Source organism: Rhipicephalus microplus, chromosome X (assembly GCF_043290135.1).
Source record: "Rhipicephalus microplus isolate Deutch F79 chromosome X, USDA_Rmic, whole genome shotgun sequence".
Classification (NCBI taxonomy): Eukaryota; Metazoa; Arthropoda; class Arachnida; order Ixodida; family Ixodidae; genus Rhipicephalus; species Rhipicephalus microplus.
Genome location: NC_134710.1, coordinates 66340287 through 66357486, shown reverse-complemented (window position 1 = coordinate 66357486; position 17200 = coordinate 66340287). Strand labels below are relative to the sequence as shown.

The 17200-nt window shown below is 48.6% G+C and overlaps 1 protein-coding gene across 5 annotated transcripts in view; it reads left to right on the top strand.

Moving 5' to 3' along the window:
• LOC119177395 (oxytocin-neurophysin 1) overlaps positions 1-17200 on the top strand; it is a 66108-nt gene that overhangs the window by 40388 nt on the left and 8520 nt on the right. For 2 of the 5 annotated variants that reach the window (XR_012886796.1, XM_075877042.1), the window contains exon 1: positions 11830-17047. The exons of 1 other annotated variant lie outside the window; for it this stretch is intronic. Coding sequence is in view for 1 of the 4 variants with exons in the window: in XM_075877042.1 (XP_075733157.1) it covers positions 16337-17047 (711 nt within the window). In the remaining 3 variants the exon portion in view is untranslated. 2 more of the 5 variants (XR_012886794.1, XR_012886795.1) reach the window with 2 other exon arrangements.

Here is a 17200-nt window from a genome sequence, read left to right as displayed (position 1 = left end):
ACCATTGAGGTTCCGGTGACAAATGTTTGTAAGCGAGCTAAGAACACCCAAAATTACTTTCACACCATTTCACTATCCCCCTGTGTGCCGAGGGGGTATAGCGATTGCTATGCACGGCTGCTTACGCGAGGGTCGCTGGATCAATCCCAGCCACGGCGGCGTCCCTCGATGGAGGCGAAACGGTAGAGGTCCGTGTATTGCGCGATGTCAGTGCACGTTAAAGGACACCAGATGGTCGAAATTTCCGAAGCCCTTCACTTCGGCGCCCCTCGCAATCATATATTTCAGGACATTAAACCTCCTATATATTATTATATCCCATAGTGCTATATCCCAAAGAAATCGACAGTATACCAATAAAGAAGTGTGCAACACAAGGGGATACGATCACTCTCCACTGCTATTTACCGCGTGCTTACAGAAAGTTTTTAGAGGTCTATAGAATAGGAATAGTTAGGGGTAACAGTTGATGGAGAATACCTTAGTAACCTTGGTTTCGCTGATGACATTGCTGAGTAACTCAAGGGGCGAGCTGCAATTCATGATTACTGAAATAGACAAGGAGAGCAGAGAGATAGGTCTTAAAATAATCTGAAGAAAACGAAAGTAATGTATAACACTCTCGGATGGGAACAGTGCTTCGAGATAGGTAGCAGTGCACTTGAATGCTGTAGAAGAGTACGTCTACTTCCGGCAGGTAGAAACTGCAGAACCGAGCACATTCGGCAAACATTCTCAACTTAAGGCTGGTAGATTTCCACTATCCTTTAAGAGGAAGGTATATAACAGCTGCATCTTGCCGGTACTTACTTACGGAGCAGAAACTTGGAGGCTTACAAATAGGGTTCAGTTTAAATTGAGTATATGATGCAGCGAGCGATGGAAAGGAAAATAAGAGGTGTAACCTTAAAAGACAAGAAGAGAGCATAGCGGGTCAGGGAACAAACCGGGGTTAAGTATATCATAGTTGAAATCAACAAGAGGAAATGGACATGGGCGGGGCACGTAGCTAGTAGGCAGCAAAACCGCTGGTCATTAAGGGTAACTGACTGGATTCCCAGAGAAGGCAAGCGGGTGAGGGGAGGGCAAATAGATAGGTGGGCCGATGAAATTAGGAAGTTTGCGGGTATAAAGTGGCAGCAGCAAGCACAGGACTGAGTTGGCTGGCGGAACATGGGAGAGGCCTTTGTGCTGCAGTGGGCGTGGTCAGGCTGCTGCTCATGATGACGATGATTTTATCACCATCCCAAGAAAAATATGCACACTATATTAAAGAAAACTGGAATGGGGCTCCTACAAAACAATACAATGTCTGTATGTTAGGAGGTTTTCTACCATCGACCCAGTCTCCCATTTTTTCGGTGGTATTCGATATCTTCACTGCTGCAGAGATGGTGGTATCAATTTATGGCCACGTAAGTGGAGGCAATTGACTGCATGAGCTTTCCGAAACATTCACGCTTCATGGGAGTGTCATGCGGAATGAGATCTTTAAGATTTGGAAATGATGACGCACTGACAGGTTACGGCCAGGTGGCCACACGTGACGCCTAAATTAAGATTTCTCTCGCCTAAGCAGCCCACTTCGATCTCATGAAGACAGATTTGGTATGTCGCTAAATTCTCACAGCAGGCTAGAAGAGCTCCGCAGGGGCGCCTACGTAAGTAGGCGTTTGGTGTGTAGCGACACCACGGACCCGAGCTGACGGGGGGGTTTCGACCCCCTCCCACGCCTAGCCGTGCGTGGCTTTGCCGTGTCCGGCGAAAAAGGGATCCTGGGGGTTGAGCCAATGCTGGGTGATTGGACCTTTAAGGCCCCCCAGTGGCGGCAACACACCCCTTTGGCCCCGGCTTCACGTAGACGGCACCCCCGGATTGACCCGCCCGGGGGAATCGGCAGTTGCCTTTTCCTGTCTCCACCTCACATCTTCGTCTTTTCTATCACTTTAAATCTTTCCTGTCCTCTACTCACTTCCATTGACTTCCGTGTTTCATGGCCGCAAGGGTTAACCCTGTGTGGCTATCCTACCTTGGATACACCATATTCGGTTATAGTGGTGGCGTACAGCTGGCGTCTGCAGGGCCTGTACTTACAGACCCTGCAGCGTCCCCTTGTAAGACTCCATGGTGGGTGGCTGGCACCGCTGCCGAAAGTAAACATTTACATATGGCTAGTTCCTTCGCCCAACTTCCTGATCGCCCTCAGAAACGAGGGCGCACCGATGAAGTCTTCCGGTTTTTTGGTCCCCAGAAAGTATCTTTTCCCCGATTCCACGTTATCCACGCTAACACACCCGGCAAATCAGTGCGAACACTTTCGCCTTTTCTAGTTTCAAAGTCTTTGACGGAAATCTTTGGCCCAGGATATAAAGCATCGAGAATGGCAAGTGGTGACCTCCTGTTGGAGCTCCGCGACCAGAAACAATATGAGAGACTGCCTAATCTAGTGAAATTTGGAGATACCAAAATAATAGTAACCCCACACCGAACCATGAACACCACCAGTGGCGTTGTTTCAGATGATAACCTGTTAGGGCTGACGGAGGCTGAACTCCTGGAGGGTTTCAGCGAAGAGAATGTCATCAACATGAAACGAGTTAGGATGAGGCGTGATGGCAAAGAAGTCCAGACTAAACACCTGATACTTACCTTCAATTCAAGTGTACTGCCTGACTCCGTTGAGGCTGGGTATATCAAGCTTTGAGTGAGGCCATATATACCAAACCCTCTCCGATGTTTCAAATGCCAGCGGTTCGGCCACAGTTCACAGAACTGCCAAGGCCGCCTAACTTGCGCGAAATGCAGTGCTGAAGAACACACATGAGATGCCTGTGAAAACTCTCTTCACTGTGCGAACTGTAATGGGGAGCATGCCGCATACTCACGGTCATTGCCCATGCTGGAAAAAGGAAAAGGAAATTGTCGCAATTAAAGTAAAACAAAACATTTCATTTAGAAAGGCACGAAGGCAGGTGTCCTGCCTATCGGAAATCAGCTTTGCCGAAGTGGCGCGTTAGGGGGCAGCGCCACGACGGCTCCCGGCGCCTCTCTGGCACACGCGTAGTGAGCCAGCGGTGACGCCATCCGCCCCCTCGGCGGTTGCAGCCAGTGCTACTCCGCCATCCAAGAAAGGCCCACCAACCTCCGGGCTGGGGGCCGCGAAGGTCTCGTCTTTTGAGGCGAGGCCCTCAAAACAAACGCAGCGCTCGCAAGAGCGCGTGTCCAGCGCCTCGCAAGAGGGAATGGACACAACACCGAGTGTGAGGGCGCAGCCAGCGCCTAAGGATCGAAGCGACTCTATCAACCGATCCAAAAAAGAAAAAACTCGAGTCACGGCCCCTGGAAAGGGTCCGTGAGGTAACTTTCCATCCTTAAGCACACAGAACAAAACACATCTAAAATGGACGCACAGATCTTACAGTGGAATGTGAGAGGACTTCTCCATAACCTCGATGATATTAGAGAACTTCTTAATAAACATACTCCAAAGGTGCTGTGTGTTCAGGAAACACATCTCAAGTCCACACAAACAAACTTCCTAAAGAATATGCCATCTTCCGCAAAGACCGTGACGACGCTGCCGCTTCGTCGGGCGGTGTCGCTATAATAGTTGATAAAGGTGTTGCCTGTAAGCAATTAAACCTCCGAACTTCTCTTGAGGCAGTTGCTGTCCGAGCAGTGCTGTTCGGGAAGCTACTAACAATTACCTCTATTTACATTCCCCCGTGCTGTCAACTTTCAAAGACACAGTTTCAAAGCTTCATTGATGAACTTCCTCCGCCAAATATAGTCGTTGGTGATCTAAATTCACATAATCCCCTATGGGGCGACTCCCGTTTAGATGCGCGAGGACGCCTAATAGAACACTTTCTGTTTTCGTCAGGTGCATGTCTACTAAACAAAAAAGAACCAACGTATTATAGCACTACACACAACACATACTCTTCTATAGACCTGAGTATTGTCTCGAGTACATTAATTTCATATCTGGAGTGGTTAGTTCTCAAGGACCCCTTTGGGAGTGACCCCTTCCCGATTATGTTGAAGTTAACAAAAGAAGATACATGCTTGCCTGACTTTCCTCGCTGGAACACCAAGTCAGCCAACTGGGAACTGTTTCGAGAAATTACATTTTTAGACGCAGATGAGATTGCTGATTTTAACATAGACGATGCTGTAGCATACCTAACAGGTTTTATTATTGACGCTGCAGTGAAATGTATCAAGCAAACTAACGGAATGACCAATAAACGTCGCATCCCATGGTGGAACGACGATTGTCGGAAAGCGCGCAATAAACAAAAGAGACTACTCCGAAATTACCCAACGGCTGAAAACCTCGTCAATTTCAAACAGGTTAAGTCCCAAGCCAGAAGAACGCGTCGTCTCGCAAAGAAAGAAAGTTGGAATACGTACATCTCCAGTATAAATTCTTACACCGACAAAACGAAGGTTTGGAATAGGGTAAACAAGTTAATGGGTCGGGAGTCACACCCCATACCCTTGATAAGTAGCCGAGGGGAGAGCCTGGAGGAGCAGGCGGACTGCCTAGACGAACACTTTGAATACGTCTCAAGTGCATCGCACTACACAGATACGGTCTTACGATTCAAAGAACGTGAAGAGCGGCAACTCCTTAAATATAAACGTCCATCCAGAGAGGCTTACAACTGCTGCTGACCCGCAGGGCGCGGGTTCGAATGCCGGCTGCGGCGGCTGCATTTCCGATGGAGGCGGAAATGTTGTAGGCCCGTGTGCTCAGATTTGGGTGCGCGTTAAAGAACCCCAGGTGGTCTAAATTTCCGGAGCCCTCCACTACGGCGTCTCTCATAATCATATAGTGGTTTTGGGACGTTAAACCCCACATATCAATCAATAAATCAATAAGGGAGGCTTACAACTGCCCCTTTTCATTAGCTGAACTTAAGGCATCTCTTGCGCAACAACTCGGCTCCAGGTGGCGATCGTATAATGTACGAAATGATCAAGTATCTTCACCCAGAAGCACTAAAAACACTCCTAATCCTCTTCAATACCATGTGGGAAGCTGGATATATTCCATTGTCATGGAAAGAAGCGATAGTCATCCCGGTACTTAAACAAGGCAAAGACCCGTCCTTGGCCGCCAGCTACAGGCCAATAGCGTTAACAAGCTGTTTATGCAAGCTATATGAGAAAATGTTAAACCGGCGCTTAACCCACTTCCTAGAAAGTAAATGTATACTAGACCCCCTTCAGTGTGGTTTCAGAGAGGGGAGGGCGACAATAGACCACCTTGTTCGCATAGAGACATATATCAGAGATGCATTTATTCATAGGCAGTTTGTACTTTCGGTATTCTTAGACCCGGAGAAAGTGTACGATACCACATGGCGATTCGGGATTCTACGTGATCTTGCCGCCATGGGCATCCATGGGAACATGTTAAACACAATTGAAAGCTATCTGTCTAATCGAACCTTTCGCGTAAATGTGGGAAATTCTCTCTCTAGATCATTTACCCAAGAGACTGGTGTTCCGCAAGGGGGCGTGCTTAGTTGCACACTCTTCCTTGTAAAAATGAACTTCCTGCAGTCAGTAATTCCAAGCGCGATGTTTTATTCCGTGTATATTGACGATATGCAGATGAGTTTCAAATCATGCAATTTATCTATCTGAGAACGACAAGTGCAGCTTGGAATGAATAAATTCTCTAAATGGACGGATGAGAATGGTTTTAAAATAAACACTCAGAAAAGTACTTGCGTACTCTTCTCCCACAAACGAGGGGTAATGCCACTACCAAATATTGCGATCAAGGGAGACCAACTCTCTGTGAGCAGCGAGCATAAATTCCTGGGAACCACTTTAGATTCTAAGCTCACGTTTATTCCCCATGTTAAACATGTAAAAATGAAATGTCTGAAAGCGATGAACCTCCTAAAGCTCCTATCACGTACAACATGGGGTAGTGATCGGAAGTGTCTCTTCAACTTGTACAAAAGCCTTGTCTGGTCGCGCCTTGATTATGCCTCCATAATTTATCATTCCGCCACGCCAAGTGCTTTGAAAATCCTAGACCCCGTTCACCATCTGGGTATCCGACTGGCAACCGTGCTTTCAGGACAAGTCCGATCCAGAGTCTCTATGTAGAGTCGAATCAGTGGTCACTTCACCTGCAGCGATCCTATAGAAGTTTCACTTATTTTATAAAGGTACGCGCAAACATAAAGCATCCTTCTTATTCAGCTATAAACGATATGACCGCTGCCACCCTCTACCATAATCGACCCGCAGCGAGAAAGCCGTTCTCTTTGCGCGTGAGAAGCTTAAGTGAGGAAATGGGTGTTCCGCTGCTAGAACTTTGTCCTATGCCCACAACAAAACATTTACCGCCGTGGCAGTGGCAGCTCATACATTGTGACACTTCATTTGCCGAGATCACTAAACACGCACCAGAAGCACGACGTGGCCCAAGCCAGAGATTGCTTCGCTTTACAACCGGACGAGGCGACCATCCCAGCCTCGACACCTTTGTCTGTCAACATTTGCTCAACCCTGTCAGCCTCGGAAAAACAGCGCCTACTAGAGCTGATACACCAGTTCAAAAATTGTTTTTCGTGCACGTCGAAAGTCAAGCAAACACCACTGACCCGGCACCGAATCATCATTGAAGAAAATACGAGACCGATCCGTCAAAACCCATACCGTGTGGCTCCGAAAGAACGTGAGGAGATCCAAAAGCAAGTTCAGAAGATGCTCCAAGATGACGTAATACAGCCTTCCAAGAGTCCCTGGGCATCCCCCGTGGTATTGGTTAAAAAGAAAGACGGCAGCTTGCGTTTCTGTATAGATTACCGCAAGTTAAACCAAGTAACGAAGAAAGACGTCTACCCACTGCCACGTATAGATGACTCTCTTGATCGGCTGCGGCATGCACGCTATTTCTCATCGATGGACCTGCGAAGTGGCTATTGGCAAATAGAGGTCGACGAGAGAGACCGTGAGAAAACTGCTTTCGTGACGCCCGACGGTCTTTATGAATTTAAAGTGCTTCCATTCGGGTTATGCTCAGCGCCAGCCACTTTTCAGCGTTTAATGGACACTGTGCTATCAGGACTTAAGTGGCAGACATGCTTGGTTTATCTAGACGACGTTGTCGTCTTCTCAGCTACATTCGAGGAACACCTAAGTCGATTATTCGCAGTTCTAGAAGCTATACGTTCGGCTGGCCTGACTTTAAAGCCAGAGAAGTGCCACTTCGGTTTCAACGAACTTTGCTTCTTAGGCCACGTGGTCAGCCACGAAGGTGTTCGACCTGACCCGGGCAAAATCGACGCTGTCGCAAAGTTTCCCGCACCGCATGACAAAAGAGCAGTGAGACGCTTCTTAGGCCTCTGCGCTTATTACCGACGATTCATCGCCAACTTTTCGTCTATTGCGGCGCCTCTGACGCGGCTCACACGAGAGGATGTCCCCTTTCTTTGGAGCGAAAAGGAACAAACAGCGTTCAACGAATTACGCCAACGCCTCCAAACACCTCCGGTTCTGGCGCACTTTGACCAGGAAGCGCCAACAGCACTTCACACCGACGCAAGCAATGTAGGCCTGGGCGCCATACTGATACAATGGCAAGATAACTCCGAGAAAGTGATAGCCTATGCCAGCAGAGCTCTTTCTCGCACGGAAGAGAACTACTCGACTACCGAGAAAGAGTGCCTCGCCGTGGTTTGGGCGGTTCTCAAATTTCGACCGTATCTGTACGGCCGCTCATTCAAGGTCGTCAGTGATCACCACTCGCTTTGCTGGCTCACTAACTTGAAAGACCCATCCGGCCGTTTAGCACGCTGGAGCCTTCGACTTCAGGAGTTTGATATGACCATTATTTATAAATCAGGGAAGAAGCACACCGACGCAGACTGTCTCTCGCGGTCACCCGTTGAGCCTGCCGCTATTAATGACGAGTCTATGGACGCCGCATTCTTGGGAGTCATCAACGCGGCCACTATCTCACAAGAGCAGCGCCGTGACCCTGACCTGCTTTCGCTTATCGATTTCTTAGAAGGACGACGGGAAGACGTGCCGCGAATTTTTGCGAGAGGAGTGCCATCTTTTTGTTTAAGGAACGACGTCCTATACAAGAAAAACTTCTCCCCCGCCGGCAGCTCATACTTGCTCGTCGTCCCTGCATCACTGCGAAAAGAAATTCTGGAAGCCTGCCATGATGAAGTCACCTCTGGTCATCTCGGTTACACTCGAACATTGTCCCGTCTGCAAAACAGTTACTACTGGCCTAACCTACCTGCTGCTGTGAAACATCACGTCCAAACATGTGCCGACTGTCAAAGACGCAAAGCACCACCCGGCAGGCCGGCAGGTTTATTACATTCCGTTCAAGTGCCAGCAAAGCCATTCGCCCAAATCGGAATGGATTTCCTCGGCCCATTTCCAACTTCTACCACAGGGAACAGATGGATCATTGTCGCCACTGATTACTTGTCTCGCTACGCAGAAACTAAAGCCATGCCGAGGGCCACAGCAGCAGAAGCGGCTCATTTCTTCATAGAAAACGTCGTCCTTCGGCATGGTGCTCCAACAGTTCTCATCACGGATAGAGGAACTGCGTTCGTGGCAGAACTTTTGGAGTCGGTTCTCAGGCTCAGTGGTACAGCTCACCGGAGAACAACGGCGTACCACCCACAAACGAACGGACTAACAGAGCGGCTTAATAAGACCCTCGCAGACATGCTCTGCATGTATGTCGACACAGAACACAAGAAATGGGACGAAATCTTGCCTTATGTGACCTTCGCCTATAATACTGCCCGGCAGGAAACTACCGGAATGACGCCGTTTAGTTTAATACACGGGCGCGAAGTCACTACAACGTTGGACGCTATGCTGCCGCACGAGTGTGACGACACTCACGCTGACGCCGAAGAATTTGGTCAGCGTGCCGAAGAAGCTCGACAGCTAGCCCGCGTGCGTATTTGTCACCAGCAACACAAAGATGCGAAACGGTACGACCTACGACATAAATTGGTAACCTACAAACCAGGCGACAAGGTATGGGTCTGGATCCCAATACGTCGACGCGGACTTTCAGAAAAGCTATTACGACGATACTTTGGCCCATATCGAGTCACCCGACGATTGAACGACATCAACTACGAAGTTATTCCCGACGGCGATTGCAGTTCCAGTCGCCGAAACTGCTCACCCGAAATCGTGCATGTCATCCGGATGAAACCCTACTTGTCCAGCTAACTCTCGTTTGTCCTGTGCGTGCCGGTGCATATGTGCGTTTTTATAAGTAGAGTGCCTTGGCTACGCATCGGGACGATGCCATTTTTGGAGGGAGGCAAATGTCACATGCGTCCCGCGAAAAAGACGAAGGCGACAGCGCATACGCGCATCTGCACGCTTTTATGCAGAACGCAACAACGAGAAAGATGAGGAACTCTCTCTCACGCGGTTAACAAAAAGACCGACCCGCTGCTGTTTTCTCAGCGTCTTCGAGTACGACCTCTCTCTTGACGTCGCGACAATATTAAAATGCATTTTCGACAACTCCAGTCCAACTACTCATGCGTAGAGTTTTATACTGACGCTTCTAAGTCGCATGCAGGGGTGGCTTATGCAGCCGTCGGACCATCCTTCTCGGAATCCGGTGTGCTGCACCCGGAAACAAGTATATTTACGGCTGAGGGTTATGCACTATTGTCGGCTGTGAAGCATATACGGAAATCAAACATACAAAAATCAATTATATTCACAGACTCGTTAGGCGTCGTAAATGCATTAAGATCCCTTTTCAGATTCAGAAATCCGGCACTAATTGAGCTGTATTCCGTTCCGTGTACAGCGTATATGTCCAACCAGCATGTTACTATTTGCTGGGTTCCTGGTCGTAGAAGCATCTAGGGCAATGTGTTAGCTGACCAAATGGCCACGTCAATTTATTGCGCGCTATTAACCCCACAGCTACTTTCCCTGCAACAGATCTAAAACCCTTCCTACGTAAGAAACTGCGAAACCACTGGCAACGCTTGTGGGACACAGAAATAAATAATAAGCTTCATTTGATTAAGCCGCGGTTGGGTTACTGGCCCTCCACTACGAGAACACGGCGAACTGATGTCCTATTCTGTCGACTCAGAATAGGACACACTTATGGTACCCATAGCTTTCTTCTGACTGGTGATGAACCTCCTACTTGTGGTAGATGTGCCAACAGGCTAACCGTCATCCACGTCCTCCTGGAGTGTCCGGAAGCTGAAAGTAAGAGAAAGAAATACTTTGCTTTAGCATACCGCTATAATCTTCTTTTACATCCGATTATGTTTCTCGGTGAAGAGCCGCTTTTTGATGCAAAATCAGTTTCAAGCTTTTTAAAGGATGTATTGAATGTTTTTAGCCCAAAATTGAATGTTATTAGCCCAACAGGTTTATAGCGCATCCTCTGTTCAGAGGATGCCACTGTGATAGCAGCTTTCAATGAGCCCAGGCCTCCATGCTCTTGTTTTAAGGGCTCTGTCGAGGCACTGGTGCTCCATGCCAAGTTTTTGTTTCACACACTTATCACTTTTAAACCATTTTATGTCTCCATAGCACACATCATTTGTCATTGCCATAATTTTACTATGTGTATATTTTTACCCACCTAGAGCGACTGTTTTTAGGCCCATTTACAGCCACGTCACATCTGTTTTATGTACTTTGCACATCGCACAGTTCATTATCATCGCTCTGGCGCTTTTTGGCCATATCTGACCCTTGCGCCAATAAACTCCACTAATCATCAGGCTAGAAAAGGGTGAATAAATGAGATGAATGACAAATTGCACGTGGTCGTCTTGATTTAGTCCCAATCTTTCTGGAAGTGTACTTTATTTCTCAGATTCGTTTATTTATGCAAAATGACCCGCCATGGTCGTCTAGTGGCTAAGGCACTCGGCTGCTGACCCACAGGTCGCGGGATTGAATCCCGGCGTGGCGGCCGCATTTTCGATGGAGGTGAAAATACTTGAGGCCCATGCGCTTACATTTAGGTGCATGATACAGAACCTCAGGTGGTCGAAATTTCCGGATCTCCCTACTACGGCGTCTCTCATAATCATGTGGTGTTTGGGAACGTTATTCACAAGCAATTATTATTAATTATGCAAATATTAAACACGTACTTGAAAGCATAACTAATACTCAAAGGCGGCGGATTGTGATTTCGCAATCAGAGCATTTCTTGGACTTCTGGTTATTATGGTAAAAAAAGAAGCTCTTGATGAATTCAGTGCTGTTACGCCTGCGAGTCCACACGGAACGTCAATGCCTCTGAAAAAGGCAATCTGTGTCAAGGCCAGCAATCGAGCCCGCCTGACGCGATCAAGTCAACGATGTCATCAAGCGGCAGCACCGGTCTGTCACGCAACGCACCACCGCGACCTCCCTCAGCCCGCGAGCCCGTTGAAGCAATCGGCGCCTTCGAGTCTGGCGAGTTTTACGCAATGCGTGGCAACATCCATCGTCCTTGGTGCAACCACGCGCAGCGGCGGGCCCCATTGGAGTATTCCGACATCACGGCCAGCGGCGCTTCTAGTTGGACATTTGGTAAATCAGAAAATCCACCCGGTGCCTATAAAAGAAGCCCTGCGGCGCATCGCAAGCAGTAGACCTATGTGTCAGTGAAGCCTCTCGTTGCTTCGAGTCCCTTCGCAGTCGGCGCGCCCGGTGTCCTTGGCAGCGGCGAGCGAGCTTCGTGGCGCCCATTGTAACCTCGTCAGCGGTGCGTCATCGTAACAGTGGTTGGCAGCTGCGGGATCGGCCGGCGTCCGCAACAGCGATGCTGTGAGTGCCTGATGTTTTCCCCTCAATTCACCAGACTACCTAGCACAGGTTGTAGTAGTTTAGAGAAGGGCTGTGTGAAGAATTAGAGTGAGCTTTGATCGTTTTAAGCCAAGTCGAAGTGTTTTGAAACCAAAGTTAATGCGGAGGGTGTAAACGCGGGAGTGTTAAAAATTGCTTGCGCGTCTTGCTAGTAGACTTATAGTGGGTACGGCAAGTAGATTCTTAACAGGGGCAAACAGGAAAAGGCTACTGTGAACTATGGAGAATCTTAAAGTGAAAAAAACACATGGAAATTTGTGACGAACTCGGCATTACTTTGGGCCGTGCGAAACAAAAGCAAGCGATCCTTGAGATCATGAAGGATGAAGGAGTGTCGGCTGGAGAAGTCGATGAGGCCTGGGTAGATATGAAAGCACGCCGCGAAGAAGCTGAAAAGGCGAGAACGTCGCGAGCGGGAGGAGGCCGAGAGACAGGAGCACCTCGAGTTGAAACGAATAGAATTGGCAATTCTACAGTGTTCGCAGGTGCCTAGCATAGCTTCTCCGACAGTTCAGGTCAGCGGTTATAGAATTCGGTACCAACTGCCACCGTTCGTAGTAGGCGAGAACATGGCGAAGTATTTCCTCAAGTTTGAACACGTCTGTGAAAGAAATGCTTTGGAGCGGTCTTTTTGGGCGCATAACCTGTTAGCTCTTCTTCCCGGCGAAGTGTCCGACGCGATAACTTGCTTGTCGAGGGAAGTGTTTGAGAGCTATGACGAGGTTAAGGAAGTGCTCTTGAGACGTTATAAGTTGTCACCCAAGGCTTTCAGGCAAAGGTTCCGGTATGCTAAAAAGGGGAATAAGTCACACGTTGACTTCACGTTTCGTCTTAAAGGCGATTTAATTGAATAGCTCAAGGGCGAATGTGTTTATGACGATCGCGATAAAGTGGTAGAATGCATTGTATTGGAGCAATTCTACCGCTGCATAGAGGAGGATGTCAAGCTTTGGCTGCAGGACAACCTTGGTGAAGTACAGCTAAACAAGGCAGCAGAGTTAGCTGAGGAGTATTATACCCACCGAAAGTTGCATAGAGGGGCAGTCCGCGTTGAAAAGGATTAAAGGAAAGAGGGCTTTTCAAAGAAACCTGATCAACGGAAACCCGCTCCGCACCATATTTTCAAGAAGAACCTGTCTATTATGAAGGACACTGTAGGGGGAAAAGCAAACGGAAATCGAGTGCGGCTCTTAAACAACGCACTGATACCACACGGGCGTTTGAATCACTGAAGTCGCTAATCTGCTACAACTACAAAAAGGAAGGACACATCGCGATAAACTGTAAGCAAAAGTTTGATTTCGCAACAATCCGAGAATCGGAAAAGAACATGCGGTTGTTAGAGCCGTATCTCCGAGAAATTAGTGTGAATAAGAAAACGTGTCGAGCACTTCGAGATTTAGCGGCAACCATGGACGTTGTCCATCCTTCGTTTATGTCTCCAGATGACTTTACAGCAAAATGCGCGTGGATCAGGCAAGTCGCTGAGGAGTAGAGTGCTTGCTTACCAATCGCTACGGTTGTTATTGAAGGCCCGTTCTGTAAGCTTCGCACCGAAGCGGCTGTGTCTGTCGCGCTTCCCGATCGTTTTTCTTATTTTTTTTTCTAATAACTCAGAGCAGCTTCTCAAAGAGCAGGGTAAATCGTTCTTCTCTAACTTATCGTACATGGCCCTCTCGCGACCGCAAGCGCGGAAGCTTTCGCAGGAGCTTGATCTTGTTCAATGTGGTGAAGCATCAAGTTCAAAAGCTACTGATCTATGTGACCTTGGCGGCGAGCCGACGGAACCTCAGACAGGAAATGCTCTATGTGTGTCATTTTAGCAGTCACTCGAGCGGCCCGTCGCCGAAGCGACTGGTGCGATATCCGTAGGCGGAGGAGACGACATGGCGCCATTGAGTCAGAGCGAGAAGAGTGGAACACTCTCGCCTGTAGCGGAAAGTTTGAGTGAGCTGTCGAGGGTTGATCGAGAAACGCTCATTAGAGAGCAGCGTGACGAATTCTCGATTTAAGCGCTAATGGAAAGCGTAAACTTGGGAAAAAAGAAAAAGAATGTTTCCTTTTTTGAGAAAGCAGGGCTCCTGTATCGGAGCTACGCAAATGCGCAAGGTCGCAAGTATGAGCAGCTCTTGGTGCCACAAAAGTATCGGCGCCAACTATTGGAACTGGCGCATGAACACGCATGGGCCGGGCATCTCGGCATAAAAAAGACCAAGGCTAGAGCTTCCCTTGAGTTTTATTGGCCGAAATGCTGGAAGGATATTGAAGAATTTGTACGGTCATGCGACACTTGTCAGAGAGCGGTGAAATCCATGGACAAGTGGAAGGCACCCATGAAGCTTGTGCCAATTATCACAGAACCTTTTCAGCGCCTACTAATTGATATCGTCGGGCCATTGCCATAGTCAAGGCAAGGTTGTCGGTACATCCTGACGGCCCTCTGTGTAGCCACAAAATTTCCGGAAGCGATACCACTGAAGGAGCTCAATTCCCTTTATGTCGTTGATTGCTATCTATATTTGCACGCGTCGGATTTCCTTCTGAAATTCAATGTGACAATGGTAGTGTCTTCACCAGGTGCCTTACGTCTACCTTTGTGCATAAATGTGGAATAAATGTAGTGCACAGCTCGATCCATCACCCGCTGTCTCATCCGGTAGGGCGTATGCATTCCATTCTGAAACAAATACTGAGAGCTCTTTGCTACGAGCACAAATGTGACTGGGAAGCGTGTATTCCTCCCGCTATGTTCCCATTGAGATCAGGCCCTCACGAGAGCCCTGGTTTTAGCCCTGAAGAGCTTGCGTATGGCAGGAGTTTGCGAATGCTACGCGAGTCCTTGGAAGGATTCGATGAGGACGCCCCCTAATGTAGTTGCGTATGTCCTAAACCTTCTTCAGAGGGTTAGAAAAACGAAAGATTTGTGGAAAGCCACATGAAGGCTACACAAGTTTTGTCGAAGGAGTACTACGACAAATCGGCGAAGAAGCGCGCTTTTGAAGCAGGTAGTGAAGTAATGCTGCTGCGGCCGTCCAAAAAGAACAAGCTTCAGGTTTATTGGGAAGGGCCCACCAAAGTAATATCGAAGCTTTCTGATACCAATCATCAAGTGAAATTAAGAAGGCGGCGGAACAAAATTTGCCACAGTAAGTTGATGAAGCCATATGTTCAACGTCAAGTGGTCATAAATCTGCTGTTCAATGCTTCAGAGGAAGAGGGAGCAGAATTTTTGAGTTCTAGTGATGTAATCGAAAGGGGATCGGAGGTAATCTTGGAGCAGTTGAACCTAGAGCCTAGGTTAAGTAAAGTCCAGAAAGAGGACCTGAGAAGGATTGTTTCTGAATTTGAAGACGTGTTTTCGGACCATCCCGGAAACACGACAGTGATGGAACATGATATCGAGCTAATTTGTGAGGAGCCAATCCGTAGCAAGCCGTATCGTTGTTCCCCTGTGCAAAAGCAGATCATGAAAGAGGATATCGCTAAAATGCTGGAGTTGGGAGTCATAGTACCGGGTGAGAGTGACTATACATCCCCTTTCATATTGTTTCAAGTGCCGGTTAAAGTATTATGGGACTCCGAAAAGGAAAACTCGTTTTGCCAGTGAAACCTGCCCTAAGCGAAAAGCCCATTATCATGGCACCCGATTTCCCTAAGAGATTTGTGATTCAATGCGACGCGAGTGATCGCGGCATGGGAGCTATATTGTGCCAGGCAGACAGTGCTGGTAACGGAAGGCCAGTTTTGTATTTAAGTCGAAAACTCAGCGGCAGGGAAGAGGCATACAGTACATCTGAAAAGGAATGCGCTTGCCTTGTGTGGGCCGTTCAAAAGCTAGCTTGTTATGTCTCCGGTTCGAGGTTTGTGGTCGAAACGGACCACTGTCCTCTAACCTGGTTAAATAACATGTCGCCTAAATGTGGCCGGTTACTCCGGTGGAGCATGATACTCCAACTGCACAACTTTAACGTTCGCTACAAAAAAGGAAAGCTAAACGCTAATGGAGACGCATTGAGCCGTGCGTTTTAGCTGGCACCTTCTCCACCTTTCGGTTTCTCGCTAGCGATTCGGGGCAAAGTTTTGTCCTCATCACGGCCTTAGCTGAGCGCTCTCGTCCACAGTGACCTCAAGGGGCCAACTTTATGTTCTATTCTATTTCGTTACGTTGGTGTACGTGTAAAAAATTTGGGTTCTCATTTGAAGAGTCTTGTGTCCCACATGTGCCTCTTGATGTAGAGGGAACGAAATTCCGGTAGACACGTAGCTAGGTATATGTTGTACTATACTTTGTCTGGTGTTCTGTCGGGTGACCGAGGGCACTTGCTTGTGTCGTGTGTTGTCTGTTGTCGAACCATTCTTGGCAAGTTGCAGAACCATCCACAAGTGCTGAGACCAAAAATCATCACAAGAGACGCGCGAAGCTGGCTGGCAAGTTGGGGCGACAAGCCAGGGGAGCTGGGATCCGTCCTTAAGAATGGAATGTGTTCACGGGACGGAGTCTGGAGCTGCATTCTACCCGTGGCCCTGGAGGCGATCCTGGAGGGACCTGGCGAACGAGCGCGCCCAACATCCGAGCCACGTGGAAGCAGCTCGTCTTTCCGGCGCATTGTTTGGTGGCGGGGGTGCGGTTACGCCAGCGAGTTCACACCAAACGTCAATGCCTCTGCAAAAGGCAATCTGTGTCAAGGCCAGCAATCGAGCCCGCCTGACGCGATCAACTCCACGACATCATCAAGCGGCGGCGCCGGTCTGTCACGCAACGCACCACGAGCTCCCTCAGCCTGCGAGCCCGTTGAAGCTATCGGCGCCTTCCAGTCTGGCGAGTCTTCCGCAATGCGTGGGAACGTCACTCGTCCTTGGCTGCAACCACGCACATCTATCGGCGCCTTCGAGTCTGGCGAGTCTTACGCAATGCGTGGCAACATCCCTCGTCCTTGGTGCAACCACGTGCAGCGGCGGGCCCCATTGGAGGATTCCGACATCACGGCCAGCGGCGCTTCTGGTTGGACATTTGGTTACTAAAAGGATCCACCCGGTGCCTATAAAAAAAGCCCTGCGGCACGTCACCAGCAGTAGACCTATGTGTCAGCGAAGCCTCTCGTCGCTTCGAGCTCCTTCGCAGTCGGCGCGCCCGGTGTCCTTGGCAGCGGCGAGTTTCGTGGCACCCATCGTAACCTCGTCGGCGGTGCGTCATCGTAACAGTGCGTAGAAAGTAGAAATATTTTTTGAAGATTCATATAGGAACCTTATTAGTTGTACCTATTTAAAGACTATACAGTGTAATAAGTCTAGGTCTCTAGGCACACGACTATGAATTCTTGTTTTAACCACTGCTCAA